This window comes from Ixodes scapularis, unplaced genomic scaffold (genome assembly GCF_016920785.2).
Source record: "Ixodes scapularis isolate PalLabHiFi unplaced genomic scaffold, ASM1692078v2 PGA_scaffold2__306_contigs__length_199485367, whole genome shotgun sequence".
Lineage (NCBI taxonomy): Eukaryota > Metazoa > Arthropoda > Arachnida > Ixodida > Ixodidae > Ixodes > Ixodes scapularis.
The window spans coordinates 36094275-36115247 of record NW_024609857.1 but is presented as its reverse complement, the minus strand read 5'-3'; the positions used below and the strand labels follow the sequence as shown (position 1 = coordinate 36115247).

Genomic DNA, 20973 nt, shown 5'->3' with positions numbered 1-20973 from the left:
AGGCTGGAAATGTAGACTGCATGCTGTCTGCTTCAATTTGAAACCGGAAGTCCCATACACACTAGCGCCAGCTGAGCCTCTAGCGTTTATTGTAATAACTCTATGACATGGCGTCCAACGTTACTGGAGCAAGCTCCAGTAACGTTGGAGCTTGCTCCGGTAACGTTGATGGCGTCAGCATAAACAAACATGGCGGCGCCCATGGAACAGAGCAGACACTCTTCTATGTGGAGAGCAAGTCGTCTGCTTCTCGCGGAGAGGCAACGTTACGAGATTACCCCAGTTGTGAAACTTCCGCAGAAAAGGGTGCCCCCCTCCCCCCCCCCCCCCCCCCCCCCCCCCCCCCCCACACTCTCTTCAGTCCGCCTCCCACAGGCCTCCCGTCGTTTGAAGCGCCATCTAGATTTTCGTGTCAAAAATGTGTTTTCTATAGAGTACGGTGGAACGCCATCTAGACGCTATGCTTCAAAACGTACGTATTCCAGAATACACTGCAGTTATCGTGGTGAGTAAAGGGAGAGAAGGGGGGGGGGGAGGGTTACTGCTCGTGCAAGCAGCGACTACGAGCAGTTCCGTAACTGCCGTAATTGAGGTAATCTGATGTGGTGCGTAAGTTGGTCTGCTTCTGTTGCAGTGGTTGTGGTGACGTCAGAATGTCGAGTTCGGATTCGCTCAAGGCATACCAGATACGAAACCCACGTGACTGAGAACGACAGGAAACAGAAAACGCAGAGCCAATCAGAGCTCTGCGTTCTGACGTCACCGCAACCCCTGCACAAAGAAGCAGACGAACTTACGCTCCGGATAACGTTGCGCAGGTGTTGGACGTCAGAACGACGCCGAGTTCTGATTGGCTTTGATTGGAAGGATAGTGTGCAGACCTCAATGCTAGATGCCTTGAGGTCTACCCACTATTTTTTCCAATCAGCCAATGAGAGCTTGGCGTTCTGATATAATTGCAAATCCCCTGTGGAAGAAGCAGGCGAACTTGCGCCCCGCATTGAATGAACCCAAAGCGCACGAGCCGTAGAGCGCGATGTCGAACGCGCGAGCCCAAATCACGCGATGACTCGCCATCTGAGGCAGCAACCGAACAACGAGCTGACATGCTCCCATGCTGTTCCCGTCGGTTCCTGATTTCAGCTGTTCCGAGCCTTCCAGCGAATTCTTCTGGCCGGTCGACCGTCGGGACGCCCTCGAAGAGCGTTACTTCCGCTCTTCCTCGGCTTTGCTCCGACGTCGGGGTTTCGAACCGCGTCTCGCTTCCCGGAACAGCGACACCGGACGCCACGCGGCATCGGAACCATAATGGCGAAGACCGAAGAAGAAATCAATGACTCATCCAAGCTAATCGCCGAGTGAGTGATTCGCTTACCTTATTGAACCCGTGTGTTGATCTACGCGCTCATGTTTACCGTTTTCCAGATTCGTTGTCTTTATACAGGGTGTTTCAACGCGACAGTTAAGGAGCTCGTACCGCAGAAAATCGGTGGCGTGGCAGAAAAGCCGGCGTCGGTGGCGTGCCGGGAAAATCCTGACTGGTCGATAGGCTCATGACGTCACAACCATATGACCTCGCGCGGGGATTTCAACCCACAACGTTCACGTGCAACTTGACGTCACGCGTGGAATGAAAGTTATTAAAAGACAGGATATGTAATGCGAATTGAAGGTCGCCGCATGTCTCAAATGATTTTACTCAATAGAGTAATTGATTTGCCTTAAAGTAAAATTTGAAGAACTTTAGGCGGGATTCGAGTCAGACACGCTACTGACCCCACGCAAGGCACGCTTGCACGGTTTGGGAGCGAGCGGGAGTTTATATGTTCAGATGTTTCGCTATCGCTTTTTTTTATGCTTAACAGTTTGGCTTAGAAATAAAAGCCCTGAAAGCTATACTTATGCGGTTTGTGCAGGTGAGTTATACGGCCAAAGGGGCGTAGTATATAGGGGGCTAATGATAACGATCAGTCAGCTAATGAAGTAAAAATCGTTAATTAACTTTTTAATTCGTGAAAATAGACATATGGTTCCAATTGGAAACTTGCTGAGCGTCATCGAACACCCCTAAATCAGTACTTTTCAGAAAGACTGTGCGCGAGCGTGTTATCGCACTGGTAGCATCGCTCCATCCATCTGCTAAAGAGCCTGTATTGCAGAGAGTTTCCAACTGCTCGATCGGAGGTCCCGTGGTTTATGGGCCTCATTTGCAACACGAGCTGCAAGGAGGTTACGAAAGCTTTAATCGTCTGCAAACGCCTCCGCCTTTCCTCCTGCTTTTCTCGTCGCCACGCGAAAATGCAGCGAGTGCGCACTTGCAACCTATCGCCGCAGGAGGTGTTCGCCATTAAATTGCAAACGCTCGCCATGGTTTGAGAAGGGCAATCTCTTCAATCTAGGCCCTCCGTGTTCTGCTCGTGGTTCAGTGCGAGCTGCGTTCCCGTGGAAGGGAAAGAAAAAAGGTGACAGGAGGACAAGGTCTCAAACTCAAGTAAAAGTGTTAAATAATGGACGAAAGGAAACCATTCATAAACAATTTACGACTGCGTGGGGCGCGTATATACGTTCCCATTACCACCCTAAGCATTTCTAGCACGCCTTTAATCATCTTGATGGATGGATGTTTGAGGCTGAACCCTTTGAATCGGGCGGCAACTTGCGCCACAACCAGTGTTTTTTTTTAAACATTTATTTACCATAGGGGTATATATAGGTAGATTTATTCTTAAAAGCTATATACAAATCCGTACGAAGGAGGCGCCCCTAAGCAACCGGGCGCACACACCTTCAGCCATACAGGTCGCCCGGAAGGGATTAAGAAAATATTCATCCTTCCCTCGAACTATGTCACCAGTCAGATCTTCTTCTCTTGGTTATCTCCACCTTGCCCACGTCTATTTTTCCCTCACTATCCTTAAATACAAGTGCGTTTGATAAATGATTCGCCTCTTCAGCGAAGGTATCATGTGCTCAGCCGTCTCCTCCTCCTCTCCACAAGCTCCACAACGATCTGTAAACTTCCAAGGCCGATTTAGCCTGAGTGCCTGCTTCCAATATTTTCCTCTCCGTTTTTTGTTTTTTTAACTCTCTTCTTAACCTTTATTTTCTTATCCGCTTCCCTGCTATTGCCCACATATTTAGATTTAAGTTTTCAAGTCCCCTTTCTCTATTTTCCATCGACGCTTCTCATGTGTAAATAACTAAAAACTCTTCGTGTCCATCGTTCGGCCTCTATTTCTCTTAGCCCATCCTCGAATTGTATCTTACTGCTGGCTTCCCTGCCCTCGAATGAGGACCATCCCATATCGCCCTGTACAACTTGGTTCGGCGTTTTACCATGTGGGCCAATCTACCTACTCCACGTTGCTTTATTTCTAGCCTTGTCTGGACGTTCAGTTTCATGTACAAAACTGGATTTTCAAAAGACAAGCTCAGAACGATAACTCTTTTCTAGGTCTCCCTCGCGACGTCATATTTGTTGTAGTTCCACAGTGTAACAATGTGTTGAACTGGGCGAGTTGGTAAAAGTTTGACATGGTGGGTGTAACAGCTTCAAAAAACAAGAACGAAGAAAGGAACAGACACGACTGGACAACAGTTGTTGTCCTGTCGGGTCTGTTCCTTTCTTCGTCCTCGTTTTTTGAAGCTGTTACACCCACCATGTCAAGTTTCACAGTGCTCTATTTTTCATTACAACTGCATTTCTTTTGCCCTTACCAGTTACACATTGTTCATTTCATTTAGGTATTTTCTACCCCCATTAATCCATACTCCTAGATACTTGTATTTATCGACTCGATCAACTTCTAATCCTTGTGCCTTAAGCTTTGCAATTCCGTCGTCATTGAGCACCATGACCACTGATTTGACACAACTGAATTCTAAGCCTAACCAGTGGCCCTCTGCGCCACATATACCCATTAGGGACTGAAGCCATGTGTTGCTATCGGCCATTGGCACTACCAGCATCCATCAGATCTGGTAACGACTGTTTCATGCCTTGCCTGTCGTATGACATGTCAAACCCAAGATTTATTTTTTCGAACTTTCCCTCTAATCCTTGGAGATAACCAACTTGAGTCCTGACGCCAGATAGTAAACGGCGCGAGACTATATCGACAGCATCAGGGATCAGGGGACAGCGCTCCTCGTAGCCACGTTCCAGGTGACGTGGTCGTAAGTATAAAGGAGCTCGTGGCTAAGACTTGTAATCTTACTAATGTAAAGTGCACGTTAAAAAAATTAAAAAAAGAAAAATATGGAAGCCTGTTCTTTAAACGCGCTCTGCAGCGGCGGACCCAGCTATGGGTAATAAAATTCTGGCTACGCCACTACTTCCTACTTGCGGGAAGCATGAACTGTAACCCTAATTAAAAATTCGATATTAAACCCGAACTGGAACGAAACCGTAATTTCATGTGGCTGTTACCGGTTCATTGGAAACGGTTTGGCGCAATAAAATGTGAGCCGCGCCTTATTGGGGGTTGCGGCGCCAAGACAATTAAATATTCGCGACGGTGGCGTCAGTGGCTCAGTCTTGATTCAACAAACGGCAGCGACGACATGGAGACAGCTCAAAAATAGTAACACAAAGAGGTATAAAAAAAAAAAAAAAAAGGTCGGGAAAAGGCGTCACAACGACTCTGGTGTCAGTGCGGGGTAATATACCTGGCAAGCTCCCGATTGCACGCGCTGGCCCACACGAGCGACACGCGCTTGGCGGCCCAAGATCCCATAGGATGACGTAACGACTGGTCGAACGTTTTTTTGTTTTCTCGCGTTTAGTTACAGCTTCGTGGAAAACGAACGTGGTATTCGAATGAACGGGATAAAACTACTCTAAAATTCGCCTTAACTCGTTATTTAATTTATTTTTGTTTCAAAAACCTTTTCTCTCCTTTTCTTTTTTTTTTAAGCAGCGCTAACAGTGCCTCGATTGTCATACCGTTCGTTGTCTTCCTTAGTTTTTTGTCACCGGCTTAATCACACACAGTAAATAGCGCAGGATCGCGGCGAAATCAATGTGCGTGATTGGTTTAGTCGTTGCCAATAAACGCTATCACCGACTTTCACGGCCGCCGCTTTTGCACTATTTGAAATATTTCACCACATGGGTTGAGCCCTAAGTAATTACTAATTAGGCATGAAACTTTTCGCAAAATGACGTGCCCAATTTCAGGTATGTATTCGTGTGAAATTCACGTTTTGCGAGGCGTGCCAAATGTGCTGGTTCCGAAGGCCGCACTCCCCGTACTGCCGCTTTTCGGTGAAAATTTTAAGCTACGATTGAGACGTCTCGTTCTCCAAGCTTTTTAGCTTTTTTTTTTATTTTTTACCTCGTATCAAAGTTTAATTAATGGCGGTTTCGAAATTTCTGAAGCCACGGAGAAGCTATGTATCTCAGCAAAACGACAACTGTCATGCTGTGGACACAAGAAAAAAAAAAAGTTTTTTTGTGCATGCACGTGCTCTTGCAGAAAAATACGCCAGCGTCGAAAGATCGCGTACACTGCGTCAGCGATTGCGGCTACCCTGGCGTCGCTGACGGTCCTCGTGGCGTTGGTGTACTACTTGGTGGCACCGACGAACAAGGAACCCGAAGCATCCGACTCGCCGATGGGAACGTTCAGAAACTGGACGGTCGTCACCGACGTGGACGGCTGCAGGCTGGTACCCAGGTATATACGTATAGACCGACACGCTGTTTACAAACAAGCCCGCGTCTGCCCACACCAGGTGCGGGCACTGCGCTTGCGCAGAAACCAGATTCGTGCGAAGGGAAGCGTCTGCGCATGCGTAGTGCCGACAGCAGCGCCACCGCAGTAGCGTGACGTCAGAGGGCAGAGTTGGTGCATACCAGACTTTTATACGTAATGCGTATAGAAGTCGTAATGCGTATAGTGTATAGAAGTATACGTTGTACATTTGTCACTGTTTTTGGTAAGAAAGTAACAACTTCGTTACCTTGTATTACGTGAAGGAACTAGCAACGTATATGCGTTACTTTTTCATCAAGTAACGTGTAACGGTATTTAATTACTTCTGGAGGGGAATGCGTACAACGCAAGTTCCCGACCTGTAATTTGCACGATAAAAAACTGCTATTTAGACTATGAATAAAAAAAAAAGTGCACAAGGTATGTCCATAGTCACCGCTAAATGAACGCCCTAAAAAGCAAGTAATGATGAACGACGGCAAAGATTGAAAGCGGTTACGTATACTGCCTCATAATAACGAGAAATTCAGAGTAACGAGAAAATAACGCGTTACTTTAAAGCTGAAATAACGCGTTCATTTTAAGTAACAGTGACTAATAACGTACTTAATTATTCGTTTTTTTTTTTTTCTTTTGTAACGAGTAAGGGTTAGTTTATTTCAGTAACATGTCTGCTTTCCTGTCGGGGGCTTGGGTAGCGCGTGGTGCCCGCCCAGCACATGGCCTGCATTGACGTCACATGAGCGGTCGTTGCAGTGGCCTTGCTGATAAGCGTGTCTGCCTTTTACATCGGACATTTCGCACCACAAAAACTTGTTTTCTCGGCAAGGGAAGCAGGAAAGACCACCAGCATGGTGAAAACGACGTCACGCGCCAGCCATGTCTAGTCGGCTCCAAGGCCACCGCTGATTTGGGAGATACAGCCTGGATTGCGAGCAAACCGTGAAGATAGCAGTAGGAGCGGGTAGGTCACTCCAAATGGCCCCCAACTCTTAAATCTAATAATAGCCGCCGGAATGTTTCTAATAAGGGCCGGCCCTTTGACATAGGGCCATGTTTTCGAATGCCTGAATGACGCCACATATATATTACCACGATCGTCATTGACACTCTTTGTATCTTCTGGACCTGAAGAGACATAAACTAAGCTTAAAAAGCGAAGGTCCATTAACATAACTTGTGCCGCCGTTGGGCTTTCATAACGGCTTACGTTCAGCCTTTCATTATATTTGGGAGTTTTCGTATCGCACCAATAAATACATAGTGTCCCAATCGGCTTTTTCAATATATTTTTCTAGGATCAATTTATGAGACTGTATTAGGTTAGAACAATCGGGTGTGAAGTTGGCAAACGCCGATAGACTTAGTTGTTTACATTTTTTTTTCACTACTATAGTATACTAATCGCATAGGGATCCTATTTTATGCGAGTCCATTGAAAACGATGACATAACTCATTTAACCCTTTCAAATTTTGAGTATTTTAATAAGGGTCTAGGTTGAAGGAAGGGATGGGGGGGAGGGGGAGGGGGAACCCTGAGTACCACGTGACTCGCGCCGAGCTACTCTGTCGGCCATGATGTCGGCAAAACACGCGGATCAAAGGATTGCGTTACTCTGGTCCGTATGAGCTATATAGTGCTCTAACATAGCCGAAGGCTGTTGCCGTTAGAGCACCATATATCTCATACGGCAACAGCCTTCGGCTATGTAATAGACTTTTTTCAAATGCGCGCGCCACCTAGCAGCCGCTGCGCCAATTGTCTGAGTCAGCCATTGCTTGGGCACGTACTCTGAGAGTGTATTGGACACGAGGGCTGCAGGTGAGCGTTCGGCGGGAACTCTGCTCAGCTCGTATTGGAAACGAGCACTGCGTCAGTGTTTCATGAGGATTTGGACCCAATCACGAGCTTCGCGCCCAATGGATGGATGGATAGATGGATACTAACGGCTGTACCCTTCATAACGGGTGGTAGCTTGCGCCACCTAGCCTAAAAATTAAGAGCCAAAAGTATGATTTCTTTATTCAATGCTCCCTAGATAATTTCCACCAGTCTTCCAAACTCCTCTTTGTTACTAAAATGTACTTATCCATTCTTCCATTCTCGTCTGCAAACCCCAGCGCTCCGGCCAAGAAATGGCGATCGCCAATGATGCTTGATCAACTTTAAAAAAAAAAAAAAGTATTGTTTTTCGATAAAATTAAAGGGGTGTTTTGTTTCCTTGTGTGTGTGTGTGTGTTTGTCTGTATGTCTATGTAGGTGTTTGTGTGTGTGCGAATTAATTAATCCTATTTTTCTGTGTTTAGGGACATGTTCATGCGGAATGGAACCCTGGCTGATGCTGCGGTGGCTACCCTCCTCTGCATGAGCATCTACCACCCCTATGCATCGGGCATCGGTGGCGGCTTTGTGGCCCTCTATTACCACGGGTGCGATGATCGTCCAGCCCAGTAAAAGGGGAAGGTCACACATTTAGTATCGGGGAAAAAAAATGTTATCGAAGCAACAAAATACTTCTTTTTTTTTTTTTCTCTCCCGGTTTAGCGGTGAGGAAGATTGCTCAGACAAGTCTCTCACCTACAGGTTCTGATTTAAGAGCTTAGCAATTATTAGCTAGGAACGTTAACTTTTTTTGCCGTAAAAATAAAACAAAAAGACAATTATCATATTTCAATTAGGAGTGCGAATGTGAAATTTCAGCTCAAAACGAATTCAAATCGAATAGTATAAAATAGTGGGGAGAAAAGTGCATGTTGAATTGAATATCGAATACCAAAACTTTATTCTAAATATTTTCACAGAACGAAACAAAAATGCCGCATAGATGAGAAAAAAAGTTCCACGTGTTTTTTCTCCTGTGGGGCACGAGGAACGAATGAAAAACGACGTTCTTGACCACAAACTTGAGGTACAACTTACGGATGTGTCCACTCATCCACGCATGGATACGCAGCGTGACGATTGTGAATGAAACGTTTGGATCGGGCGACGTCTTGCGCGGAGCGACTGGTTTGCGGAAGAAACCTGTTCAATTATCACCGTTATATGTATTTCGATAATTCTTGTTATGGATATAACGGAGAATATTCGCAGAGCTGGCGGCAAGTGACGCGAGTTCTTTTTATTTAAAGTGCGACGTGCGTAGTTCGTTGATTATGTACATGATAAAGTCAGTTTAGCATCGCTAACGACGAAGGTGAACTTATCTTAACCTACACCATAGCCTCATAAAGCCTGGCAGTTCGACGACGGAGCCATAGAGTGCCCGGTCGCAGATTTAGAGCGCGAGGATCTGGTAGCACAGAGCATCAAAGAGACATTTCTCGTGGAACCTGGACGTCAGCGCACAGCTTTTGCAGCGACGAGGATCCAAAACACACTTGTTCGCTAGGGAGAAGTGTTTCGGCGTCTCGCCGCAGCGGGGTGCTAGTCACGTGGCTCTGGTCTCATTCGTTGTCTGCCGCTCCACCTTTTCCATTTCGGCGGGCGCTTCTCGTGGCGATCTGCCAGGCTTTGTCAGTATATATAGGAGGCTATGCCTAGACAGATCAATTTGAAATGGTCGACAGAAGCAGATCTAGAGAGGTGAAAATTACGAAGTAGGGGTTAGCTCGGTGTCCACCACGAAGATAACACGCCGTCTTGTCATCACCCTAAGAAGCTTAAAGACATTCTGATGTGGGTTATAGGTAGGGCAAGTAAAAGTTTATACATAAAACATAGCTGCGCTATTGCTGTCCTATCTGTGTTCTTGTTTGTATATTTCCTGGAGGACAGGAGCACCACGGACGCCAGCGTGCTGATTGCCACCGAGTCAGCACCTGGAGCTGCCTTACGAGAAAAGTTAACAAACAGCAAAGTACTTCGTTCCGGTAAATCATCGCCTGCTTTTGTTCTCAAAGCCAGTAATTTCATTACTCCGCTTTCCATAAAAAAAAAAAACACTAGCACGCCGCAAAAAAAAAAAAAGATGAATTTTTTGCCAGGCGATTTTTTATGGTGTAAAAATACGACCTGATCAATATATTGCTACAGCGCAACGTTTTTTGATTTTTTTTTTTAAGAAAGTAAAAAAAAAAACCGCAATTGTTCTGAACCGAAGCCGAAACTGAACTGGGGAGGAAGAAGAATTATAGAGGAGGAGAGAGGTGCCAAAAATCACGTGGCTGTGCAACTTTCTTTTTTTTTTTTTTTTCCTTCAATCAACGTGTGTGCATCCTTTTAAAAGCGAAAAAAAAAATGGGTTTCATTTTTTTTATATCAAGTACGTGCCTTTGATGACCACGAGTCACGACTTCGATTATATATTTGGTGGTTGCGGACAAGAGAGTGAGCGCAACTCAAAACCGGCCGGTTCTCGATCAACAGTTTTCGAACGGGAAAAAAAAAAAAAAAAAAAAAAAAACTAATTTTGAGTTGCACATTGTGTTCTAGGTAGTTAAACTCTCAAATGTCGTGTACAAAAAAAAAAACAAAAAAAAACTGACGAGCACAAATACTTTGTCAGTGTCCTTTTTTATGTCCGACCAGAGCCAACGCTCCGACGGAGGCAATCAAGCAGTGTAAAAAGTTCATCACCACGTTGCTCGTTTCATCGGTTTATTAAGCCGAGTGGGGGCGCCCTTTGGTGCAGGCTGGAAGTCTATAGGCGTCCCAGGAGAAATCTACGGGTACTCCGCGCTGCTTTCGAGGATTGGCAGCAACGTCCCGTGGTCCGAACTCTTCGCGGACGCCATTTCCAAGGGCGAGCATGGCATCGTCGTTGACAAGGCCTTCGGCAGAGCCATCGCTGAAAACCGGGATGCCATACTTGCGGAGGAAAGCCTCAAGTAAGCGGGAATTCGGCTCTAGAGAGGCGCTTTCATGCCCACAACGCCCAGAATTCTCAAGAGAAAAAACAACTTTGTTTTCGTGTGGATGTTTAGATCAGCAAGAAGGTATAAGGGCGCAGATGACGTCTTGTGTCTCCGCTTTTCGGTGGCGATTTCGGTGCGGTACGACTGCTCTGAAATTCCTTCGAATACTCGTCTTCACACCGGTTCAAGTAAACATCAATTACTGATTCAATGCACATTCAACTGGTCTCCGCGTCTTATGCAAAATAGGGGGGCCGGGGGAGGGGGGGGGGGGGGGGGGTTCAGCTAGTTTAGTCTGTTACTCGCCATTAAGGTGCTTGTTTTACGGTACTAATCCGAGCGTCACGTTTGCTAGTTTTAGGATTGGTTAACGGTATCGCAAGAAAGCTTTCACTCTGGGCCTTTGAGGGCATACGCTCTTGCCTTCTCGCTTTGTCCATTAGGAAGCTGCTGTGGAACCATCGCACCAGGGACCTCTACCAAGAGGGCGAGGTGCTCCGCAATCCGAAGTTGTCGTCGACGCTCAGGCTCCTAGCCAAGGGCAGTTACAGGGACTTCTACGACCGAGGGGGCACCGTCGCCGGCAAACTCATCAACGACCTTCACATCGGTGACGGCAAAGCAAACGTTGTGGGTGCGTTGCACGGCGTTGTGGCGCCTCATATCCCCGAGGAAAGAAAAGACGGATGTTTTTCACCTACGATATGTCTGCAGCCTTTTTCTTTTTTCTTTTTTTTTTCTTTTCTCGTGTACCAGTATTTAGTTTCTTCCCAGAGTTTGCATTAATTTTGTTTGAGGATGAGCTCAAAAGCGATAGCTTCATATGAGAACCGCCAAGTGAAAGAGTGCCACCGGAGCGAAGCTGTTGGTTTTATGTCATAGCGGGCGACCAATGGTGCTGCGCCGCGCTGATTTGCGTGTGTGGTGGTGCATTAAAACTCCCCTCTCTCCCCACTCCTCCGCTGCGTAGGAACAGGGGCTGCGTACTATGGTGAGAATTACGTACTAGAGCTATTTGACGGAATGTCTAAGTCTGGCGGTTTTTTCTGGTTCATGCACCGTTCTCGCTGATGTACCGCAAAAATTACGATCTTTCACTGGCTACTGCATGTTGTTAATCAAGCCTGTTAATTGGCGCGAAAGTCTCTGTTTTTAAGTGTCAATGTTCCTTTACACATTCGCAACAGAAAAGAAAGTCTAGAACGATTTGAAATTAAAGTTCTCTTGTTTTTCATATTAAAGGGGCACTGAAGTCCTTTATTGAAAAACGTCGTTTTTGAACTTATATTGTTTAAAATGTGTTAGTTCCCACAGATACCAAGTCCTATATTACAAAACCGCCTATTCATCTCAGGACAATAGAAAAACATGTGGACTACTTTCCCTCGCGGACTACATTGTGTGGACCAATGAAAGCCCTGCAATACGCGCAGATTCCGAATGATTTTATTATAACTCGTTTTGAAGAGAGTCTGATAGGTATACACATTCGGATAAGACTCCTCTTTCTCTCCGCGGGCGAGGCCATCGCTTGCAACTCGCCGACAGGCCTCCTTCGTCGACCACTTCACTCGGAAGAAAAGTCTTCCCAAAAAGGGCGTGTCGCGATCTTTGAACACGCTCTTAACGAGAAGATAAGCTACGCACGATTGTGATTTCGTGTTTGTTGGGATGCTTAAAGCCAGGGTGTCGAACCGGAACCGAACCGAACCGAAAACCGGAACAGAACCGTTATTTTTAGCCGAACCGGAACTGAACCGAACCGAAATCTTCGCCGCCATCTTGGAACTGAACCGGAACGGAACCGGAAAAAAATATAACGGTAACCGGTTCAAAACGGTTCACGGTAATTTTTTTGTTAGTATTACAAATTTATTATTTGGGAATAAAAACCTGGCACGTTAATTCCTCTAAGCATTGATCAAATCGTCATATACAGAATTCCAATGTATAATAAATCCTGGTTTTTTGCGGCGCTTTCTTATCGGCACTATGAATAGCCATGTGTCACATCGTCACGTGACGTCATAATGTCAAGACATGCTGTCAAGTAATTTCACATCACGTGACCCCGTGACGTCACGTGACTCACCGCGTAAAGTCGATTCAAATTGAGGACGTCGCTAGATCTATTAACGTTGTTGATACCGTGACGTCACATGACATCACAACTTCGCACTGAGAGTCCCATGACACCATGATGTACCCGATTGTCATGATCCCAAACCAAATGCTCTGGTTCATGACAACCAGTATCGCCAAACATTCGGGTAACGGCTCGTGTTCAACTCAAAGATTATGATGGGCCCGAGTCCCACTAGAGCTAGAAGCAGAAGCAAACGAAAGCGACAAGCCTCAGACACATGCAGCATGTTCGCGATGGTACCTTTATACGGCTTTGAGTTTTTCGGTGCTCGCGAAGTTAGCAGGAGTGTTTACAAGCCTGCAAATGGTACCATCGTGTGCATGATACTCGTGTTTAAGCATATTTCTTTATTCTACAAAGCCTGCCAAATCGCGAAATACTCTGGTTTAAGGCTAGCCGCTGTCGTTTGTTTCTGTTTGTCGCTTTAGTGGGGCTCGGGCACCATTATAGCCCAACTAAAACTATATCTGAAGATTAACCCATGCTTCGCTTTGCCAACCCTGCTTATGACTATGATAAACACTGACGCTGCATATATTAGGATCAGATCACGTGGCTGACAGTTATAATTGCGAGTTGAGGAGGGGAAAGCTGTTTCATTTCTTTCTTTCGACTGTCTCTCATTTCTCGGAGGAACAAACTAATGGATGCTTTTGCAAGTTATCAACGTCAGGGATTACAACTTGGCGGTATTTATTGAACTGAAGGTAAAAAAAATGCTGCACGGCCCATTTTACATGTATGCACACCATTGAGGCTCCCAAACATGTTTTCGTTGTTGCTGAACTGCTTTAGAAAGTTGTACCGAGAATAGAAGTGTTAAAGGGTCTACATGTGACGTATTAGTCCGACGTTACATGGAACTATTAGTGTGTACGTGAGGGATAGCTGAAAAGAAAGATCCTAGTGGTCTCACGGGGATAGCCAAACGTTGGCAGCCGCTCTAAGTCTCACAGGAGTGTCGTTCTCAAGTTCTCCAAGTTTCGACCGCCCTGTATTTTGTTTAACCTTCACAGTTTGGTGCAAAGTAAAAGCAAGGAAGAATTACTGTTAACGAGTGACACAAATATAATTGTCGAGTGAACACCACTCAATACGGAGCAGGCAATCCCTGAGGAATAAAAATTATCTTGAGGAGCAACTAAAAAAAAGGGAGTGGGGAGGGGGGTAGTTTTAAAGCATACTGTGTCGTAAAGATTCCTCTACCGCGCACTTTCGGCGCAGACTAGAAAGCGTGGCCTGGAAACGATAGTGACAGATGGGTAGTTGGTACAACTTTTATTTGTAAAAACACTCTTGCCAGAAAGAACGTTTTGCCGTGCCAGATACTCGCGCCGTGCCTAACGACGATGCACCAAAAAGAAAAATGTGTGCCTCTCAAATACATAGCTTGCACTGAGCGCGAAAAGTTTGCAGCGTGCATTTTGCCCCATCGGATTTGATATTCTCAGCAAGAACAACTCGCAATGACAACCAGTATCTAGTGCGATTACGTCACGTGCAAACCATGTTAAATACTTCAGCTTTCTGGTGAAGTGCGACGTTCGCAACACTAGCAGTAGACGTCCAAGGTGTAAAGTTGTGTAGTATTTATAGCAGTCTCGCGATGATATACGGCAGCCTAATGAAATGTTGCAGCACATGACTGATAAAGAACAGAGTCGAGAAGTAAGGTCCCAAAACAAGTGCACATAAAACCTAAGATAACATTAGTAGTATCTCGCGACGTTTCGAGCTGAGGCAAACTGATGCCCAAAAGTGACTTATATTAGGATTCTAAAAATCTTCATTTGCCCTGCGAGGAATCTATGTTTAATTAGGAATATCATTTTATGCATTTCTATGCATCTCTTTTTGCAGTAAAGCGTTGTGTAAGGGATTATTTAGAAAAGATTGCGTGTCATCTCCTTATTTCTGCACATTTCGTGTATTTGCCTTGCGATATATCATGTGACCACAGTGTTTTTTGGCATACCCTGCAACCCAGTATTTTACACTGCAAAACAGCTAACAAAAGCACGTTGCCGAAGTCTCAACAGCTGGCGTATTTTCGAGTATCGTCCTTCCGTGTCGGTCTCAGGCGGTTATGTGAACTTCATAAAGTCAAATTTATCGATGATAATACAAATATACTTAAAGGAGCTGTGCAACGATATTCAGTTGGAATGTTTTTCACTTTACACGAGCTTACTGGCACACCTGGGACTCAAGGATACTCACACGCAACGCCATTGGCCAAGAAACTCCTTTGTTGCGGTGTAATTTCAAGGACAAAAGCGATCATTTTCATTCAATCTCTCCTTTGCAAAATTTGATGACGTAACTCGGGGATCGCAGTACACCCAAGTGACGATATTTGAATGCGGTTCATAGATTGGACCCGAGCATTGCGTGGGCACTCGACTTGGGCTCGCGACAATTACTAGCTTGAGAAGCATTCGGGTTGTGACCCGTGTCCAATCGCTGCAACGACGACCACAGCCGAGCCATAACAATGTCTGGAACTCAGCGCGTGTCCTGCGCTTTGCCAACCCTAGCGCGTGGCTATGATCAACACTGGCGGCATATAATCGGCTCCAGATCACGTGGCCGCTTGTTCTGGCTGCGAGTTGAGGGGGTGAACGCTGCTCGTTTTTCTTTAATTTTTTTTCTGGGACTTCTATTGCGTGGGGTGAAAAACGAACGCGTGTTTCATAGGCCATTAACGTTATGGATCCGTTTTAAGCGGTATTTGCGCAAAGTACAAAAATTGTTGCATCGCTCCTTTAATTCCTGTCTGAAGATTTGGCAGCATAAATAGAAGATCCTCACCTGAAAGATATATATGTAAATGCACTTTTAAATTATCTGAAAGATGTTCTGCAAATCTTTTTCGGCGCTTTTATCCTCTATAGACACGTTATAGGTGATTTGGAAAAGCTTTAAATAATGTTGTTTTTTTTTATTTTGAAGCTAATTTAAATAACTATATGTGTTCCTCACACATATATAACTTCTCAAATATATAGAAGTTTATTATTGCGTTTTTTATGTGTTTTTATTATCGCCTTTTTTTACTGGAACGAATGATGGAGCTATGACGATTGCACACTTAAACTCTCAGAAAGTGTCCAATTAAGTAGCTTCCGAATTGAGTAGAGCATGAAATCCCACTTTGTTCTATTTGACAAAAATCATCAATTAGGGAGGGTGATGCTTATTTGCAAATTAAATTGACCGGCATTTTGTCAAGAGCAAACCTCAGAACCAGGCTATGCCAGTTTATCCAATATAGAAAATGTTCGCATGGGTAAGCACTGTTTTAGGTCAGATTCGATCTCAGTACGAAGGTGCTCATAGGTTAGAGTGAACAATTTCAGCCACTCCTTTTCGCATGATTCGTCGCCCGCATCATGGTGCTGAGAGCAAACAATGCTAGTTAGAAAAAACAAGCATTGCGATTGTCGCTTAGTGTTTTTATAAAATATAGAGTGGAAGGACTTGTCCCGTGACTTTCGTGACATTTTTAAAATTATATTGCCTTAAGATCAGTCGTCTCGTCGTCATATATATATTGTGAAATGTATTCCGTAAAACACATTTTATGGTATATATGGCGACGAGGTGCCCATTTCATGATTTTGTTCACTGTAATTAATTTCTTAGTTCAAGGGCAAAACCACGATTCAACATCTAATACTGCGATACAAAGTTGTACCTGTCACGGGTATTTTAGGCAACCTACTTCACTTCGCGAAAACATTTCGATTCAGGTACAATGTATGTGACTCTGGTAAAATAAGGGAGGTTGAGTCGTACAAACACGACGTTTGGTATGTTAATGGAGATTTTCCTTTCTTGTTGTGTAGGTATAAATAACAGAATTTTATAATTCTTGTACCTGAAAATAAAACTGGATTGAACAAACGATAAAAAAAAAAGAAAACTATATACTGTAAACGACTTATTTTTCGTGGGCTCAATATTTCGCGATTTAGGTCAAAGCTGAAGTTTTGGAATAATTCGTGGGTTGTAATTTTCTCGACGCGGTGGAATCTCACTATAAATTTCAATCTGTTTACATTTTACCGAAATTGTTCGCGGGACCCATTTTTCGCGATTTGTAGGCGATTCGCGAAATTCTCAAAAATAGGTCCTCGCAAAAATCAGATTGTTTACAGCAGTTAGTTTCATGGCTTAAATAGTGCCTATTGACAGAACAACGCAGAAAATATATTCTCAATTTAGCGGTTCAAACCGGTTCGAACCGGTTCGAACCGGTTTGAACCGTTATTTTTGCGCTCCGGAACTGAACCGGAACTGAACCAAAAGCCGTGAACCCGAACCCGAACCGAACCGATAAAAATATCGGTTCGACACTCTGCTTAAAGCGTCTAGATTGAGTTATCACCACAAAAGGACGATCTCAGAATCGGCTTGAGTGCCCCTTTAAGGGTTTGGCTTTAAGACATAACTCGGGAAAAGCGGTAGGGTAAACCGACCTGTTTGTCGTTTTGGGGTGGCCAGATTGATTACTTTCAATGTTCTCTAACGGTTAAAGGGACACTGACACCCCCCAAAATTTTTTTTAAATTTTTTGCCAGGCGCTTCATTATGGTGTCGGAGGACTACCCAATTAATATTTTGCAACAGAGTAGCGTATTTTTTTAATAAAGCCAAAAGACGCAACTGCTCGAAACCGAAACCGAAACCCGACGGAGGTCGGAGAAGTGGAGAGAAGAGAGAGTGAGTGGCGGAAGTCACGTGGCTACACCCGACCGTGTGTTTTTTTTTTGTTTTTTTTTTTCTCCTTCCCGGTAGCAGACGACATGCGGCGTACGGGAACTGCTCGCCGTGGGATTCTTTTGCAGTTATGTATGTTCAGCTCGTTGTTCTGTACTCCAAGATGAGTTGTTTTGTACATTGAGGAGTTGGAGATGAGTAGTGAGTGCCCGTGGTGAATTTTGATCGGCTCCGAAAAGAATACACCCAAGATGTTGCGTGAAGAGCTGGCTCACATGTCCCGCGTCCGAAACAGAAGTGGCATTGTGCGACTGAGTTTCCGAAAGATCAACGGGATCGGGACCAATGGCTGGCTGCAATTCCTGTAGACCATTTACGGGCACCTCGGAAAGCGGACGCTACCTGATTTATATGCTCCTTGCATTTTGTGGAAAGTGATTACATTGAGTTCGCAGGTGTCAAAAAGGAAATCCCATACCATTTAATTCAGCGACGTGTCGTCCACAACATTTGTTTCTTATAATGTTTTTTTTTTTGTTTCTTCAGTGATAATTGTAAAAAAAAGAAAAGAAATGTAGACATCGAAAAACATATGAAAAAACAAAAGAAAGTTTCACGGGGGATCGAACCCGATCCTACGGCGTGGAAAGCGGACGTCTTTCCCACTAAGCTACTGGGGCATACCGAAAGTGGGGGATCTCTTTCCTTAGTAATAATTCAGCCGATAAACTAAGTTTGCTACCGATTTTCCTTTAGCAAAAGCACTCCCGGGTCGAAGTCGGGATGCACCCCGCATTGGCGACATTCTCACCTTGTAAAGAAATCGTACGCGTGCATATTCAACTCGAAGTAGACACGTCGTGCTTGACGTTTGCGCGAGCGATGTCTTCAGCCACGAGAAGGGAGCGACGGCTCGGCGACGTCTTCGTGCAAATCGGCTTGGTGGTCGGGCGTGTCGTACGGGATGAAGACCAATTCTTTTGATCAGTCCCAAATTGTTCTTTTGAAGGCAGACAAAATTCTCCGGTACCGCGAACGACAGTTCTGAAATAGAGGTCCCACGCCCGTCGTCCGCTGCCATCGCGTCCCTGCGAGTCCCACGATACGCAAAACGACGCACGCACAGAATGCTTCCGGTTGTCTGTGAAACTTTTTTTTCAATCAACGTTTTTGCAGCTTTTTAGAAGCCACAAAAATGGGTTTCATGTTTTTTTCTATTTTTAATATTGAGTGTGTTCCTTCAGTGACCCACGACTTTGATTAAATTTGGTGGTCGCATCGATACCTTAGAAAACGGCCCGTGACCGCGGAAAAGAGAGTGAGCGAGACTCGAACCGGTTAGTTCTTGATCGGCGGTTTTCGGGCGGAAAGAAACCGAATTTCGAGCCGAAAATTCTGTTCTGGGTAGTTGAGCTCTCATATGTCACGTACAACTAAAAACCTCGGCGAGCATAAATACCCTGTCAGTGTCCCTTTAAAAACCCTCCTTCGTTGAATTTGGTAAAGGTGATTTCCGTTGATGTAGACGCGGTATGGGGTTAGACACGAACAAGAAGAGTCACTTCGAATCGGCATTTTCCGGCATTCCCATACTTGGACAGCGAACTTCTTTAATTCCTTTTTGCCTTTTCATGCGCCCCCCTCCAACCCTCCCCCGTTTCGTGACTTACCGTCCGGCACCCTCAAGGCTCTGTTATACTCCGACGTAACGCGCGCGCAGGCGAACGCTGGCCGAAGTCGGCTACGTCACGTCAGTCACGCCGCGCGCGTCAAAAATTCGCCCTCTCTAGACTCCGGCCACTCCGGCGGCCCTGGCGACTTCCGCGGCGCGCGTCGGTGGGCCGCCAGCGCGGCGCATGCGCAGAATCTGGCTACGAGGGTGCGTTTCCTGCGAGGGTCCGCCATTTCCGGTTCCTTTTAGTTTCCAATAGCAGACGAGAATTCTCGCGCTTGTTGAGCGCCGAGTTCGAGCGATGGCGAGGACGTACCTTGCACGACGAAAACTCGGGCTTGCACTTGGTGCACCGCTTGCGCCGCAAGCGTAGGCGGTCAATGTACATGCGGTACATCTTTGACAAGCGCACGGTCTACGGTACTCAAGCTTCCTCGAGTCGTAGACACTCGGGTGAGGACGAATTCCCTCGATCAGCTTTTGGACGACCGAGACGTCCGATTCTTTAAACGTGACGCCACACGGAGTGGTGCTCCCGTCGTCTGCTATTGCTCGTATTCACCGCGAGGCCTGCCGGAGCCAGCGCGTGATGCATCCTGGTCCGGCGCGGCCGGCGCGAAATACGGCATGCTCCATTTTGGCGTCGAGGCGGTCAGACGGCGTCGAACGCCGCCGGTCGCGTCGGTTACGACACGACGCCGGAGTATAGAGCGTCGTGTTTTCGCCGACGTGACGTCGCTGTGACGCGCTCGCACGCGCGCGCGCGTTACGTCGGAGTATAACAGAGCCTTCAGTGTCGACTTCGTGACGACTAGGTGGAAGCTCCTCCCAGATCTTTCCAATTTAGCAGAGCGAACTTTGGAGAGGAGGCGACCTGCTCTCCAGCGTTCGCTCTGCTAAAGTAGAAAGAAGTGGGAAGAGCTTCCACTTCGTTCTTGACCTGTCACCGTCTATAATATGCGAGACGTTATTCATAATTTCTCATTAAATAGGAATAACCAGCGGCATGTACAAGGGTCACTCCGAGAGGTATGCATCCTATTTGTCTTCTTGGAAACTACACCAGATACAAACAACCCTAATTATACTCTGATCAGATTAGAATCTCGTCCTTGTAAAAAAATTATGAGTTCGCGAAAGCCGCGCGCCTATCGTGCGGATACTGAATCAAAATGAACAGTTGGGCTGGTTGGATAAACATCGTGAAAACCATTAGAGCCAAGTACAAGGACAAGTCGAAAACAGCGCTTCTCCTCTTTGTATCTTCGGCTTGTCCTTGTACTTTGCGCTAATTGTTTTTATGTACAGATACTCATTATCAGTAGCCAGTAAGCTCAAAAGCTTTCACCGTCGTTTGAAAAGAACGCTGAAGGAGGAACCGAGCGCGAAGCGGTAGACGTCGCCACATCTCGCGACCTCTCTTGAGCTCGAGAGTATAATTAAACGCTACCGTAAACCAGGAGTAACAAAAAGTTTGCCATACGCCCCCCCCCCCCCCCCCCCCCAAAAAAAAAAAAAATTAAAAACGTTTATTAGCTTTTTTTTTTGCGTTAGAAAAAGGGTGGGAGGTTTCTTTCGACGTAGCGATTTTCTTGAGTACGTGCTCCTTTATGCATTTTATGCTTGTCGTTTTGTAGAGAAAAAGGAAGGGAAAGAAAAAACGGGAAAAAAATGAGAGGAGTGGAAGGCTAGGCGGGGAGAGCGGACGCGAACCGTGCAGAAGAACTCCAAGACGCTGGCGATTCTGGGAAGAAACACAGGCTGCTAATCATGGGAATGTTGAGTGCCTTTACACTCTGGCATGTAGCCGCCTTTTTCCGCGTAACGGCGGCATCCTTTGGGCCATCCATTGCCGACG

General features: G+C 45.7%; 1 protein-coding gene across 1 annotated transcript in view; it reads left to right on the top strand.

Annotated features, from left to right (window-relative positions):
- The first annotated feature begins 1257 nt into the window (after nt 1-1257).
- The window catches only part of LOC8031470 (glutathione hydrolase 1 proenzyme), a 73307-nt gene continuing 53591 nt past the window's right edge, over nt 1258-20973 (top strand). The window contains exons 1-6 of the mRNA XM_040212226.2: nt 1258-1358; nt 5478-5678; nt 8026-8148; nt 9497-9591; nt 10353-10548; nt 11019-11209. Of these exons, the coding sequence (XP_040068160.2) occupies nt 1309-1358; nt 5478-5678; nt 8026-8148; nt 9497-9591; nt 10353-10548; nt 11019-11209 (856 nt within the window). The 5' untranslated portion in view covers nt 1258-1308. The remainder of the gene's footprint in view (nt 1359-5477; nt 5679-8025; nt 8149-9496; nt 9592-10352; nt 10549-11018; nt 11210-20973) is intronic.